The sequence below is a fragment of the Mauremys mutica genome, chromosome 1, assembly GCF_020497125.1.
Source record: "Mauremys mutica isolate MM-2020 ecotype Southern chromosome 1, ASM2049712v1, whole genome shotgun sequence".
Taxonomy (NCBI): Eukaryota; Metazoa; Chordata; order Testudines; family Geoemydidae; genus Mauremys; species Mauremys mutica.
In genome coordinates, this window is record NC_059072.1 from 285,025,369 (window position 1) to 285,040,988 (window position 15,620).

The 15,620-nt window shown below is 42.7% G+C and overlaps 1 protein-coding gene across 1 annotated transcript in view; it reads right to left on the reverse strand.

The window, feature by feature from the left end:
• Nucleotides 1-14,879, reverse strand: part of LMO7 (LIM domain 7) — a 188,383-nt gene extending 173,504 nt beyond the window's left edge. Inside the window, exons 1-2 of the mRNA XM_045011401.1 lie at nt 14,775-14,879; nt 14,065-14,135 (exon numbers count right to left, since the gene is read on the reverse strand). Coding sequence (XP_044867336.1) covers nt 14,065-14,133 — 69 coding nt within the window. The 5' untranslated portion in view covers nt 14,134-14,135; nt 14,775-14,879. The remainder of the gene's footprint in view (nt 1-14,064; nt 14,136-14,774) is intronic.
• Between the last annotated feature and the right edge of the window lie 741 nt (nt 14,880-15,620).

Sequence of the window (15,620 nt, forward strand, 5' to 3'; positions counted from 1 at the left end):
CCCTTGCCTTGCCTTGTGGACGGCAGACGGTGCAGTATGACTGGTAGCCCTCATCGTCATCCCGTGGGTGCTCCTGGCTGGCCTTGGTGAGGTCAGTCGGGGCGCCTGGACAAAAATGGGAATGACTTCAGGTCATTCTCTCTAAGTTTTGTGTAATGGAGATTCAGTCCTGCCTGGAATATAATGCCAGCTGGAGGCTTCTGCCTCAGGCTGCTCTCCCAGTCGGCAGCACCGTGCGGTCGCACCTGCCCCAGCCTACCCCTTGCTCCCATGGCTCATGAAGCCTGGACAGTAGTAAGGAGCAATTCAACTATAGTCTGAGCAAGTGCAGAATGGTGGTTCACTCTACTTCCCTGTAAGCCAACCGTTCTCCCCCACCCACCCCCCCGATCTCTGCTTGCAGAGGCAATAAAAGTCAGTGTTGTTTCAAATTCATGCATTCTTTATTACTTCATCACACAAATGGGGGGATAACTGCCAAGGTAGCCCAGGAGGGGTGGGGGAGGAGGGAAGCAACAGGTGGGGTTGTTGTAGGGGCACCCCCTAGAATGGCATGCAGCTCATCATTTCTGTAGGATGTCTGGGACTCTGACCCGGAGCAGCCATTTGCATCTGTGGTTCTTTAGTAGGCTTGCCTGATATTCTAGGCAGGACTGAATCTTCATTAGACAAAACTTAGAGAGAATGACCTGAAGTCATTCCCATTTTTGTCCAGGCACCCCTGACCGGTTTCACCAAGGCCAGCCAGAAGCACCCATGTCTGCCCAAGTGCCCCCAACTGACCTCACCGAGGTCGGCCAGGAGCACCCATGACAGCAGCAGATGGTACAGTAGAACTGGTAACCATCTTTGCCAACTTGCAAAGGCGAGGAGCTGCTGCTGTGTAGCACTGCATTACTGCGTCAGTCAGCAGCACCCAGGAGACATATGGTGACAGTGAGCTGAGTGGGCTCCATGCTTTCCGTGGTATGTTGTCTGCACGGGTAACCCAGGAAAAAAGGTGAGAAACGATTTTTTCCCGTTGCTTTCATGGGGGGGGCCCTGACAATATGTACCCAGAACCACCAGCAACAATGTTTTTGCCCCATCAGGCATTGGGAGCGCAACCCAGAATTCCAATGGGGGACGGAGACTGCGGGAACTGTTGCATAGCTACCACAGTGCAACGCTCAAAAAGTCGACGCTAGCCTCGGTACTGTGGACGCACACCGCCGACTTAGTGCGTTTAGTGGGGACACACACAAATGACAGTATCAAATCAATTTCTAAAAAAATTGAACTAATTTCGTAGTGTAGACATATCCTTTGTTCTTTGCAGCAGTTTTCCAATTTACAGATATTCTGGGACTGCTACAAAAACACTATATTAGCATAATAATCAACAGGCACTGCTTGACACTAGACAGAATAGAAACAATTGGCTTTTGGAAGGTTTTCCTGACAACTGGAGACTCCAAACTGATACTTTATGATTTAACTAGGCTTGCACAATTTTCCATTGGTTACCTAATTTTTAAGGAAAGCTCTTAAACATTAGTTGTGATATTAGCCTGCGGCACTGCAATGAAGAGCTATTTATACCAAAAAGTTAAAGAGTTATATTATGAAAATATTCCATTATGTCCATTTCATTTTACGTAAAAACAAATCACCACCAGATGTGAGGTTTTAATGATCATTGGAAGCTGCTGCCATCATCTCTAGCCAAATTCACCATAAGTTAGAAAGTGTCCTGGCAAACAATAGCCAGGAGGTGATCAAAAATAGGATTCTTACTGAGCAATCACAATTACTACTTCAAAGCGCAACTCAGAGTGAATGTGAATTCACATTGGAAGAATCCAGGATTAAAAACCAGATTCCCTTGGCAAAAGACTAAATATCATTATTCTCATAAAACCTACACTAAAAGAGAGAGGACAATCCTTTAAACTAATCCAACAAACAGGAGATGCCTAAATTCACAGAAGTAAGTAGACTTCTAAAAGTTCACACGAGTTGGAAATGTGACAATGATAAATAGATAATTTGCAACATCATCTGCTATCTGATCATTAGTTTCATGATTGTGTCAAATGCCCTAAAATTACTTTGTGTATATTAAGATTTTATGAGGTCATGATGCTAACCATCTGACTAGCGATGAGCAAGTAATGCTCCGCTTATTCACGTCTCCTTCAAATTCACTTATTTTCTTCCCATATCACAACATTATGACACTATTTTGAAACTAAAGGGGTGAAGGGAAGGAATTTAATCTTAGCAATGTTTACAGAGCTCTTATTTCCTCTGCCACAGAGCTATCCACATGCCGTAGGGAAGAAAGGGCGTGGAAAGTCAATTACAAACATACCCCAAAAGAAGAATTGATTCAAGCAATCTTTTAAAAAGAAACTATCATCAGATATTCCATTTCATGGTCAAAATAATCCATTTTACAATCAAGAATATAAACTTTTAAAGGAGAAAGTCTGTGACATGCTTCTGCCACATTTGAAAAGTCGGTATTATTGCTCTGGGTTAACAATTCTGGTAACCGAAGGAAAAAGAACAAGTGATAGCTTGGACATAATAGTTCCATACTTTTGAGAGAAAAGTTTTAATGTAACCAAGAACGGGGGAAGAGTTTCCTATGAGCCAGACTCCTGAGAGGAGTGAAATTAGCTATTTTATATCCAGTCAAAATTAAGTTTCTAAAGCCAAAAATCTCAAAGAATCAAGGGCCTCAAATTTTGGCTATCACAATATAATAAAAATACCTAGCTCTTATATAGTGCTTTTCATCAGTAGATCTCAACAAAATCTTAAACATCTGGAGCTGTCTGTGGTCGCTACCCAGATTGATTAATCCTGAAGCATAGAAAAGACTTACTGTGCTGACTGGGCCTCTGTGTGTGGCACACCCACCACCTACACACAGACATACACACTAAAGATTATGGCTCCTACCAGACAGAAAGCACCCAGTCTCAAAAAGAAACACAGGAAGTTGAAGTGTGTGCATTTTCTGCCTTGAAGAAGGAGGGAAAGTGTTTGCACCAGCACCTGGAGGGGAACTGCCTCTGCTCCCTCTTCCAGTAAACTGAGCTCATGCCAGTCTTATTGTTCCAGGAACTCTGCATGGATATGCTAACCCACCAATAAGGAGGCATAACACAGTGGATATTTTTATTTTGATCTAATTCATTATTAAACTTATTATTCAGGGAAATACAAGACCCTAATTTAAAGATAAGAATGTGTTGTATTAATTCAAAGAGACGCAAAAAAGGAAGGGGACAGAGGAATTTGCCAGACTTGAAACCCTTTCCCATGACTTGGTCTTCCCCTGCCTAGTTTAGTGCAACTTCCTTTTCTCTTTCATAGACATTTCTACAGCCATAGTTCAGCACTGCAGTGTTTAACTACTACAGAAAATGTAAGAGTGTAGAATCCCAGAGCAGAAAGACAACTGGGCTAATTTTGCATGTGCAGGTTTTATTTTTAAGACATCAATTCATGGGAAAGTAGAGTCACCAAGCCTCCAGGATTGCCCTGAAGTCTCCAGGAATTACAGATTAATCTTTAATTAGAGATTATGTCATGTGATGAAACCTCCAAGAATACCTCCAACCAAAATTGGCAATGCTATGGGGAAGGCGGCAACATCGTTGAAAAGGTAGGTTTTACCTGATCTACAGAATACCCAACTTTATCCTGTTCATCCAAAATGCTGCTGCCAAATTAATCTCCCTCACTTGTTGTTCAGATCATATCACTCCCTCAATAAATGCCTTCATTATATTTGCATTCCCTTACGCAAATTCAAACTTTGTCCTTGTTCTAACATCTGTAAAATATGTCCCTCCCTATCTCTCAATGTTTACCCACTATGCACCTGCAGGGACTGAAATAATAGGAGGAAGTGAGCCAGGGACACATGCTGCAACTATATGCCAATTGTAACCAAGGACACTCAAAATACAGTAGACATGCAGCCAAGCATGAATCTAGTTTCACAGTAAAATGTGAAGTATTTTTTTAATGTGCTTCTAAAGACATTAAACCCAATCACCTCCCATACAAAATAAGCACTCCAAGTGACTGCAATAAAGCACAGGGATTCTACAGGTAGAATTTACTTGTCTAGGCTAATCTGATTTCATACCTCTCCCTTAGAGTTCTCCCTCCCTTCCTGATATCCTACTACTTCCCATGAATGGGGAACTAGTCCTAACCTCCAGGGGCGGCTCTAGGAATTTGGCCGCTCCAAGCACGGCAGCATGCCGCAGGGGGCGCACTGCCGGTCCCGCGGCTCCGGTGGACCTCCCGCAGGCATGACTGCAGAAGGTCCGCCGGAGCCGCCTGCCGCCCTGCCGGCAAAATGCCGCCCCAAGCGCACGCTTGGCGCGCTGGGGTCTGGAGCCAGCCCTGCTAACCTCAACACCCTGCCATACATGATAGAGAACCCAGTCTGTCTGTTTGGGTATAGAGGGAAGAGAACACATTTAAATGAGTTACCACCAGAGATCTCTGAGGTTGGAATAGCCATCTCCCCCCAATCTCCACTGAAATGCAACAAATTAATATATTAAATTGCCACCTCCAGAACTGAATCTTCATCTGTTTCAACAGTGGTTGCTAGTGTGCCAATCCAAAGCATTATTAAGTTGGTTGGTTATATAGCTCCTCCAGAGGCTACCCTGTCACTGAGCATACCTGTAGAGCAGCAGGGAGAGCTACTGCCACAGTAATGTTTTCTTCCTTTTCATTATCTCTCTGCTGGTTTTATTTCCTATGTAGCTCATAATTACAATAATAGAATATGAGGGTTGGCAGGACCAATTACCAGACAGATTTTTATCCCAGTTCTCCAAGTGGCCCCATCAAGGATTGAACTCACAGCCCTGGGTTTAGTAGGCCAAAGCTCAAACCACTGAGCTATTCTCCCCACTGCCCCCAAATAAAAACAGATGGACATTCCTCCTTTACCAAGCTTCAATCTTTGGACTGAGAACAAATCTAAAGATATAAGACTTTCTCCAAAAAATTTAAATGAAAAAAAAAAATGTGTTTTTTGATCAAATTACATTTTTTCTAGGACAATTTTTCACTGAAAGCATCTGATTTAGTTGAAAATTGATTTTCCCTCCTCCCATCAGTAAAACAACAATTTTTGATTGCTAAGAAAAAAGTTGTTAAAGTTTTCCATGGCCAGGGAGGTGGGGGGAATATTTTCCAATCAGCTGTAATAAGCTTCCATTCAGAATGGTAATTTACACCAATAAAATTTCTATTTAATATTTCTGCATCAAAAATGTATGTAAAAATAAAGGAGGTACTGATAATGAAGAGTAGCAAAGAAGACTGATGACTAGATCTGAGGACCCTTGAAATGATCCATTCAGAACCAGCAAGCCAGATAGAAGAATGTATCATTTTCCTAAACAAAGGGATTCCAGTTTAAAAAAAAAAAAATCCAGCAACTCAACTTTTGCCATAGCTGAAGCCAATTTATAAGTGAATCAGATGCTTTGAGAGCTTTGGTTTAATAATACTTGAATATGTTATGCTTCAGAAAGCTTCAACAATATAAATCTTCTTTAAATTTATTAGATGAATATTTTGTGTGTCCATTTTAGATGCCACTTATCTTAAAGACTCACAGATTGGTTCTTTTGGTTAATGGAATGAAAAGGTATTTCCTCAAAACAGTATACTGGCTTTATTTTCTCCAGAGAATAAGCTAGGGCCCTTCCAGTTGGCTGCTATAAAAACACATCATTGAAACACACAGCACACTCACCATCAAACAAGCTGACCCTCACAATGATTTTATCCTTTAGAGAACACCAAGTACTTCAGACCCCACACTCAAAACAACAGTGAAGGAAGGTTAAACAGTAATTTTCCAGGACACTGATGAGATTAAAAATAAGATTTATAGCCAAGTATCAACCAAAATTAGCACCTACTTTATTAATGTGTCATGGCTTGCACCAAAGTTAAATCTTAGATTTTCCTATTCATTAAAAGCTCCTAGCACTAGCTACACTCACTTTTGCTTACAGAATTCAAAGGGTAAAAGGAAAAAATCACTGTTTAAAATAAGAGTATACACTTTAGTCCTGTAAAGCTATGTATTTTTAAAATGACAATGTGCAAGGATCCCAAAACAGAAACAGCTTCCTGAAACAATGTCTCCAACATATAGGATACTGGAAGTACATTTGCTTAAACTTACAGAAGTATTTGTAGCCTATTGATTCTGTGAATATTGGTAGTGTTTACGCAATAGTAAGTAACTTAAAAACTGGAAAAGTTAGTTGTTTTTAAAAAAAAAGTTTCTCCCCACATATTATATCTCATAACCACTTTTGCCTTTTACTCCTGTTCTCCAGTAGATTATTTTACTGCTATAAGGAAGTCTAGAGGAAGGGAGCAGTGGTTACAAGAAACAGCTGGAATGTGTCTGGTTTCTATAACACAATAGAATCCAAGTGTTTTCCACAACTCTGCAACATTGTATTAAATATAATACACCCAAGTGCTCATTAAAAACTTCAAAACTTTGGATGAAAAAAGTAGCATGTTTGATAGAGAAAAAGGAGTTAAATGAAGGAAGTTATTCCAGTACAGAAAAAAAAAAAACTAACAAGAGCACTGAGTATGGAAGATATTATCTGATGTCTGTTCACTCCTGAACTGTGGAAGGAAAATATAAGTGGCCCCACAAAGCTGATGAAAGGTTCAGGTCACAGTTCAAGAACACAGAAGCAGAGGAGTAATAATAGTTCCATGATTGACTGTAGCTGGTAGCTTGGCTAACTAACTCAGAACAAAAGAAAGCTACAAGTAAATAATCTAAACACATCAGTCTAGTCCAAAAGAGCAACTAAAGAAAGAATGTTACATAACCCAATATTAGAAAGTGTAGATGTACAGCTAGTGATATTCAGCAGCTTTAGGAAATTTTCCTAAAAATTGCTGAATGTTAGCATCTGGTGGTAAGATTTCAGAGAAATACCAAAAAATGCAAAGGCAGCTATCATGAATAAAAGAAACCAATATATGTCTGCAAAACCTACTGAGAAGCACTGCAAATTCAACTAAAGTTCTATATGCACACATATTACAGAACTGTGAAGACAAGCAACAAACATCATACAAAATCCTGACTAAAGCGTAAAAAAAAAACCCTTACCAATTCACTAAAATACCTTTATATTCTCAAACAACAAATTACCATCCCAATAGTTCTCCCTGACACTTCCAAACATATACACAGCACTGTGACACTGCATTACTCAGAAAAGAGAATTTCAGCTAAATGTAAGAAGAGCTAAGCCATCATGTTCTGAAATATTCTTACCATCTCTGCTGTATGAAATTCTTGACAGTCACTTTCATAGTTTTGAATAGATCAGAGTAAGGTTACTTTTTAAATTTTATTTTCATCACTATTTACTTTAAAGTGTATATCTTGCAGTGGCAGTCCATGTTCATACCTTAATTGGATAAGTTTAGATTTATTCCATGCAAGTACCCATGGCCAAGAGTCTACACAAAAAATGAAATATTGATGCTTTTACTTAATAGAGGCTTAAATCCATCCCTTATGTAGACATTAAGAACCCAGCCAAGACTTGACAGCACAGCTATAAAAAGGTCTCCAGAAACTAGCCCACCCAGGTTTTATGGTTTGATCATAGAATTACTCAATAATAGATATAGTACAGGCAGCACAACATACAGATTTTACTTTTCAACTATACAGTTTCATTCTGAAAACATTCAGGACGTTGATGGGCTTTTAGCATGCAACCTGGGCATACTTTATTTGGAGCCAGGCAAAACCTTTTCACCATGGTTAGCACAATTGAGGTAACTAATAGTCTGCCTAGAGGTACATGATCTGAGCAATGAAATGAATGTAGAGATGGTAGGCATTCCTGTCTCATTTGTCCCATCTGTTGAACCAGACTGTATATATTAGATCCATGCTTGAAAAGAATGAGTGAGGGAGGATTTTTAAGAAAATGCAGGAAATACATCCCAGCTAGTCATCTTTGCTGCACTGGCAAAAGCCATGAAAATATATGGTAGACATGCTGGCTTTATAACAAGTTCCACAAACAAAGTCATTTGGTGACCACATGTTAAACGACTATTTCATTGGATTCAATTCTTAGACAGTATTCCCAAATTGGAAGGTTATTTTAACTAACTCTGGTCGTCTTTTAAAGAGTAAGTTCTATCTTCAAGATGAAACATTCTGCCACTAACACTGAAATGAAATATGTAGGATTTTGTTTTAAGATACCTGTACTATAAAAAGTACTTTAAAATAAAATTTTAAATCACTAATTTACATCATTGCTACACTGCAATACTCCTACACAAGAAGTGTAGCACAGAATTGATCTTCCTTATATCTAACATTCTTGGTGACTATACATCTAACAAACCCAGTTAATGGTTCTCAGAATGTGTAACTATTTTTAGAACTCAAGATCCACTCATTAATGGGGATAAAAATCCACAGACATAGGTCACAAGAGGCCTCCTGACATTTTGCAATGCTGAACATTGCTTGGCCCAACATCTATGTTCACTTAAGTGGATCAGTCAAAGTTGTGTCATAGATCTACAGGTCACATAAGCCACTGAAGTGAAACTGTTGTTTTAAAAAAAAAAACCCACCCCAAAAAAACAAACAAACAAAAACAAAAAAACCCCTCAAGATTTGCATGGATTACTGCCAAGTAGAGATTTACTACTATAAAAATCATTATATTCTAGTTAGACACCCATAGGGCAAATAATACTTGACCTTTGCAGGTAAGGATTCAAACTGTTTCAACAAACAATTTCAAACTGAGAAGTTCACCTGGAGAGTTGGTTTCATTTCAGATGTGGAACTCAAATAAAATAGTAGTTTTATAAGACAATTGATATCTCCGCTGCTTTACCTACATGTATTCTAGTGGAGTCATTAGCAATCCAGAACCACCCTTCCTTCTGAAATCTTTGATGGGCAGACCAAAGGCTCACCTCCTATCCCTACACCTGACATTATCATCTGTGGTGGTAAGTAGATATCTTTTCCCACCCAGATTCATTAGAAAGAGTCTTTAGGTTGGGGAGGGAAGTAGTCTACTCACACATCTTGAAGCAGTGGGGAAGGAAAGGGTTTTAAGCTTGGATCTATCAAACTCAGTCCAATCCTTTGATCCCTTAGACTATCTTTACAGTAGCAGGCATCTCAGGAACCATACTGAGTTCAACAGGAGAAGTAGAGCTATTCAGATTATTTCCTAGTTAGAAGAGAGGAAGGATGGTCTTGTGGTTAAAATTCAGGATGTTAAGAGAGCAGAGTTCTACACTATTCCTGGCTTTGCCATAGACTTGCTGTGTGACCTTGTCCTTGGGAAGGGATACCTCTACCCCATTGTAATAATATTTTGCAGATGGTGTTTCTCACATCAGCAATTTATGTGAACTGCGATTGGCTCTCACCTATCCAACCAAGATGTGAAATTAAAACCAAACTTTGAATAGTCATGACTGGCAATGGCTGTTATTGTATAGATTTGGGGGACTCCAGAGGTCTCAGCTGTAATGGTCTATAAACCTAATGTCCTACTTTGCTCTGGTTTAGAAAATTGTCTGCATAAGGATGCCTGAAAATGGTTTTCATTTTGTACTCATACAAACTATTCTCTGCCACTGAAAAAATTAGGAGGCTCCAAAAACCATCTAGCTCTATACATACAATATGATGGGGGCTAATTTAGCTACAACTAATTAGGAAAGAGATCTTGGAGTCATCATGGATAGTTCTCTGAGGATGTCCACACAGTGTGCAGCAACAGTCTAAAAAGCAAACAGGATGTTAGGAATCATTAAAAAAGGGATAGAGAATAAGACGGAGAATATCTTATTGCCTTTATATAAATCCATGGTACGTCAACATCTTGAATACTGCATATAGATGTGGTCTCCTCATCTCAAAAAAGATATACTGGCATTAGAAAAAGTTCAGAAAAGGGCAACTACAATGATTAGGGGTTTGGAACAGGTCCCATATGAGGAGAGATTAAAGAGGCTAGGACTTTTCAGCTTGGAAAAAGAGAAGACTAAGGGGGGAATATGATAGAGGTATATAAATTGTGAGTGGTGTGGAGAAAGTGAATAAGGAAAAGTTATTTACTTGTTTCCATAATATAAGAAATAGGGGCCACCAAATGAAATTAATGGGTAGCAGGTTTAAAACAAATAAAAGCAAGTTCTTCTTCATACAGCGCTCATTTAACCTGTGGAACTCATTGCCTGAGGAGGTTGTGAAGGCTAGGATTATAACAAGGTTTAAAAGAGAACTAGATAAATTCATGGAGGTTAAATCCATTAATGGCTAGATGGGTAAGGAATGGTGTCCCTAGCCTCTGTTTGTCAGAGGGTGGAGATCAGGGCCGGCTCCAGAGCCCAGCGGGGCAAGCACCCGCCTGGGGCGGCCCTTTCCCGGGGGGACGGCAGGCTGGGCCGGCGGACCTGCCGCAGTCATGCCTGTGGGAGGTCCACCGGAGCCCCGGGAGCAGCGGACCTGCCGCAGGCATGACTGCGGAGGGGATGCTCGGCCGGCGGCTCCAGTGGACCTCCCGCAGGCATGACTGCGGACGGTTCGCTGGTCCTGCGGCTCGGCTGGACCTCCCGCAGGCATGCCTGCAGCAGCTCAACCAGAGCTGCCGGACCAGCGAACCGCCCGCAGTCATGCCTGCGGGAGGTCCAGCCGAGCCGCGCGACCAGCGGACCCTCCGCTGCTCCCGCGGCTCGGGGGCGCCTCCCGGGCATGACTGCTTGGGGCGGCCAAATTTGTAGAGCCGCCCCTGGTGGAGATGGATGGCAGGAGAGAGATCACTTGATCATTACCTATTAGGTTCACTCCCTCTGGGGCACCTGGTATTGGCCACTGTCAGTAGGCAGGATTCTGGGTTGGATGAATCTTTGTTCTGACCCAGTATGGCTGTTATTATGATCTCTCTGAAAATGGTCAATCTCCTACTGGAATATTGAATTCTGTGCTCAGCAAAGAAACACTTTAGAACATGGAGCTCTGTCCAGATTTCATTGAAAATTGCACTTGGTGAAATATATATGTCCTTTACTGACAAGGCCTGCATTCTCAATGAATGTACTGTTTCTCAGTGGTCAAAAGTGACCTCTTCACCTTACTAACATTAGCACTACTTTAAACACCTTTCCTTTCTTCTTCTCCTCATCATGTAAATAGATTATGCCAAAAGTAGAAGTTCTGAAATCTCAACTAATGGAGGACTCACCACAAAAGGCAATAAACTGCGGTTTACAAAAAGTTCTCTTTTTTAAGAGATACGAACACTAGCTACTTTGTGTATCCTTTCATCTTCCTCCAGTGATACAAGGTTTCACTTTGCAAAGTGAAAAAAAATGCCTCAAAGCAAGCAAGCATTTCTAACAAAGAAACTAAGTTTAAACTGCAAGAAAATTTTTGATCTAAAGACATAGGCAAGATTTTCAAAAATAGAAGCCTAACTAGAGGCTCCTGGATACATATTTGCAAACCTGCCTGATTTTCAGAAATGCAGAGCACCCAACAGCATCCACCGAGGTTGATCTATTTTTAAGTGTTACTGTCTAATAGATTCATGTTGCTGTATTTCACTAGGATTTCACAGAATAATGAATTGTTAGTGTTAACTTAACCAAACACAACAAGTTTCAGCTCAAAGGGCTTGTCTACACAGTGCAGCAATACACACTAGATGGGTGTGAATTCCAACGTGTAACATGTTGCACGCTAACTGACCTGCTGGTCAGATCATAGAATACCAGGGTTGGAAGGGATCTTAGGAGGTCATCTAGTCCAACCCCCTGCTCAAAGCAGGACTAATCCCCAGACAGATTTTCACCCCAGTTCCCTAAACAGCCCCTCAAGAATTGAACTCACAACCTGGCTTTAGCAGGCCAATGCTCAAATCACTGAGCTATCCCTCCCCTAGTGTGTATTCACATAATACTGTTGAAAGTTTATCTTATCAACTTTTCTCTTAGTTATTGGCCCCGTAAAGTTAATTGATAGAGCCATGGTTACTAGTACCAAGTGACTTCTGTGTATTTTTTGTAACTGGATTTAATTAAAAACAACACATAGCAAAAGAGACTATAATTGGTTTAAAGCAAAGCTTGAATTTCAAAGTAAATACATTTAAATTTACATTTGCCATTAACATAAAATGATTTTTTTTATTTGTTAAACAGGTTATAATAAAGGTGTTGAAAACATTTTATATATTAAAATCTGAATGTTATCCAGGCAGGTCAGATTACTAAATGCTAAAGAATAAATAAAGAATTCATAATTCAGAAGCAAAGCATATTTATATTACATCACACAAGCTAAATAGAAGTTTAAAGGTCTGTTTTTACACTATGCAAGAAGTACTGAATATTTTACACTTGCTACTCCTCTCTGTTTGCTACTACCAGTAGAAGAGAGGACTTATTTCAATTGGTATGACCAGCCAATGTTAAATGGAAATATTTTTTTTAAAAGTTAGGTTTTCAAATTTGTTTTTGTTCAAGTGAGTTAATGTAATTAAGTATAAATTGCACTGACTTTAAAATAACTATTCTTAAAGCGGGAGTACAGAAATGCTTTAAAAATTACTTTAAACCCCTAAGTTGATGCAAACTAGACATTCATTTTAAAAAAATCTATCTCATTTACTTGCCATGTCCTGAGTTGATAATCTTCTGCAACCCCTGCATGGTTTTAGGCACTAGGATGTCATCAATTTGCAAACAGGAAAGATAGAACCCTGAACCCAGGACTTGACAAGTAAGCAAAGAAAAATTAAAGATGTTTCTTTGACTATTTAGTTTTTTAAAAAATAAGTATTTTGAAGCATGTGTACAGTCAAAAATTATAAGTTGCTATATACACTCAAAAAATAGAGTTCTTTATAAACGTACAAAATGATTGAAGATGGAGCCAGAGTATTAGTCTCTCTAAAGTTTACAGAAATGCACTGAAGTTAGTGTACTCATCTTAAACAGTAACTTGCCTTGAACACACACCTTGCAATTGTATGTCTGGGATAAACTACACCAATCGCATTACTCACTGTAATTCACACTAGCAATATGCACACTAGATCACCCGCTGAACAACCCTCCCTTTACATACTGTTCTGTACAGTGACCACAGGCATAAGCCAGAGAAGTCCTGGTATCAGTCTATACATAAACAAGTTCTTTTAACCAAGAATCCGAGTTTACAACTCACACAGACATAGGTTACCCATAATTTCTGGGAGACTGGGTGGGTGGGTGATTAGATCAAGCTGTCCCAGGAAAAGAACGAAAAAATCGTAAATGGTAATTAGAGGAGTAAAGCCCTGGTATCCTTTAATGGAAGAGTTTATTTTTGTTTTAAAATGGTTATGAGACCGGGAAGCTTTTAATAACACATTCTACCTATAATAAACTGCAGCTATTCATGAAGTTAGAAAGTTTGTAAGCAAGTCTCTTGCAGGCCAAGCTTCCCTCAACTACCCGCTAAAAAAATACATTAAACACACACACACAAAACTTCGGTTTACAACGCAGCTTCTCTTCAGTCTCTTGCTCTGAACTCCCAGCCCTCACAAACCAAGTGGGTCAGACAACCTCAGTCCTGCCCACAGATGCTGCCTTCTCCCCCCGGCCAGGCTTTGAGCTCATCAGATTCTCTACTAGAAGAATGCGGACCCTATTGTTTCCTTTGAAACGCCTCCGACAGCATCAGTGGAAAACAAACATAAACCGTGTGGAAAGGCCGGGAGCAGCGATACCTTCACCTTGAAGAGCAGGGGGCATGTCTTCCTCCAGCAGTTAGAGACGGACAAACGCTAAAGTTTACAAGCGCCTAAGCTCCATCAGCGCTGGACGCCACCTTCCCAGCGAAGGGGAGTCCCCAGGTCTACGGGGAATGTTTAGCAGCTAGGGTATAAGCCCCAAGCTATAAAGCAAGAACCAATCAAGACAATTAAAAAAAAATCCGCTCACCTCCACCCATCTCTGAGCTTCAGCAAAAGCTACATCGCAGCTGCCCTCGGCATCTTCTCTCCCCTCCATGGCTGGGAACCAAGAGAAAGGGGTGGGGAAGCGAGAGATCAGTGGCAACCCCCAGCAACGCCGCCGCTCCGGTGGGACTGGAGCTGGAGACTCCGCTAGGGCTTTTGAACGCTCCCGTCAGCTCCTCCCCGCCCCTCCCCGGGAGTTTGGGAAGGCTCCGAAAACCACAAGAATCTGAAGAAGCCGCTGTCTGGAGACCAAATCCGAGTCACCCCCAGGCAGCCGGGGGGGGGGGGCTGAGAAGAGGGCGGGAAAGTTGGTTGAACCGCATTTCTCTCCCGCCCCTGCGCCCCCCGCCAGCACCCCTAGAATATCAGCCCGCCTCCGGCAGCTGCTCCAGCCCTGGGGCCGCGAGCCGCCGCCTCCTCTCCGCGGGGGAACGAACTCGCTACGCCCGGGCTAGGGGTTCAGCTCCGCGTCCCCCGGGATGAGTGTCCGGAAAGGCCGGGGCTGGGACATGCCCGCTGCAGCCTGGCGGCGGAGGGGCTCCCCCCGCAGCCGTGGCAGCCGGGCCCTGGCTGGCTGCATGCGCCCCGCGTAGCGGCTCTGGCACGCACCGGGGATAGCTCCCGGCAGCCACAAATGCCGAGCGGGGGCTGAACCTCGCCCCGCTCTCGCTTTCCCCGCCGCGCGGCTCTTACCTGCAGCTACTCGCCCGGACCGACTCTCCCCGGCTGCAGCGCAGTCTGGCGGCTCCGCTCTTCACGCCCTGGCTCCCAGCGTCCGTCCCTCCCGCTCCCGGGACGCAGCGGCCCGACCCCACCTGGCGGCAGGTAAAAGAAGCGCCCGCGAAGGACGCGCCGGCCTCGCCTTGGCACCTTGGTTGTGCCGCGCCTGCAGGCGCCCTGCAGCGCCCCCTCCCCGCGCCCTGCCGGGCCGCCCGGGGCTCGCGGAGCGAAGCGGGGATCGCTCCCGAACTGGCCCGGCAAGTAGCCCTCCCTCCCCCCACCTCCGCTCCAGCCGAGTGCCCAGGTGGAGACAAGAGACCCTGAGTGCCCTGCAGTTTGCTACAGGCACAGGGCGCATCTTTCTCCTAAAGTCCTTAAAAGGAACATCCGCTTCCCTTGCGCTGCTTGGGGAGCCAAGAACCCCGGGGGTCTTTCCTACGAGCAGGGTGTGCCACTGCCTCCTTGGCCAAAAACAGGCCGCCCCCAGCCCAAGCACTGCCGGGCAGGGCTCCAAACACGGGTTACTTGTTTGGATTCCTTTCGCATGAAATGGTGCTAAGCTGTTAGCTACTGTTCAGCCCTCATAGTCAGACACTCTTCCAAAGAGCCCGAAGTGCAGATGCGTAGGGCCCATGTCGGTTATCACCCGTGGGAGCTAGGGTGGTGTTAGGGTACAGACTGCAATGATTGTTCCTGGTGAATCTGAGAGAGTAAGGACTTGTGTGGCAGCCCAAAGGGAAGGGGACGGCATTCTGTATTGTCTCTCTGTCAGTCATTCCTTGTGTTGTCTCCAAAGGCACAAGGAAAAATGCCAGAGGC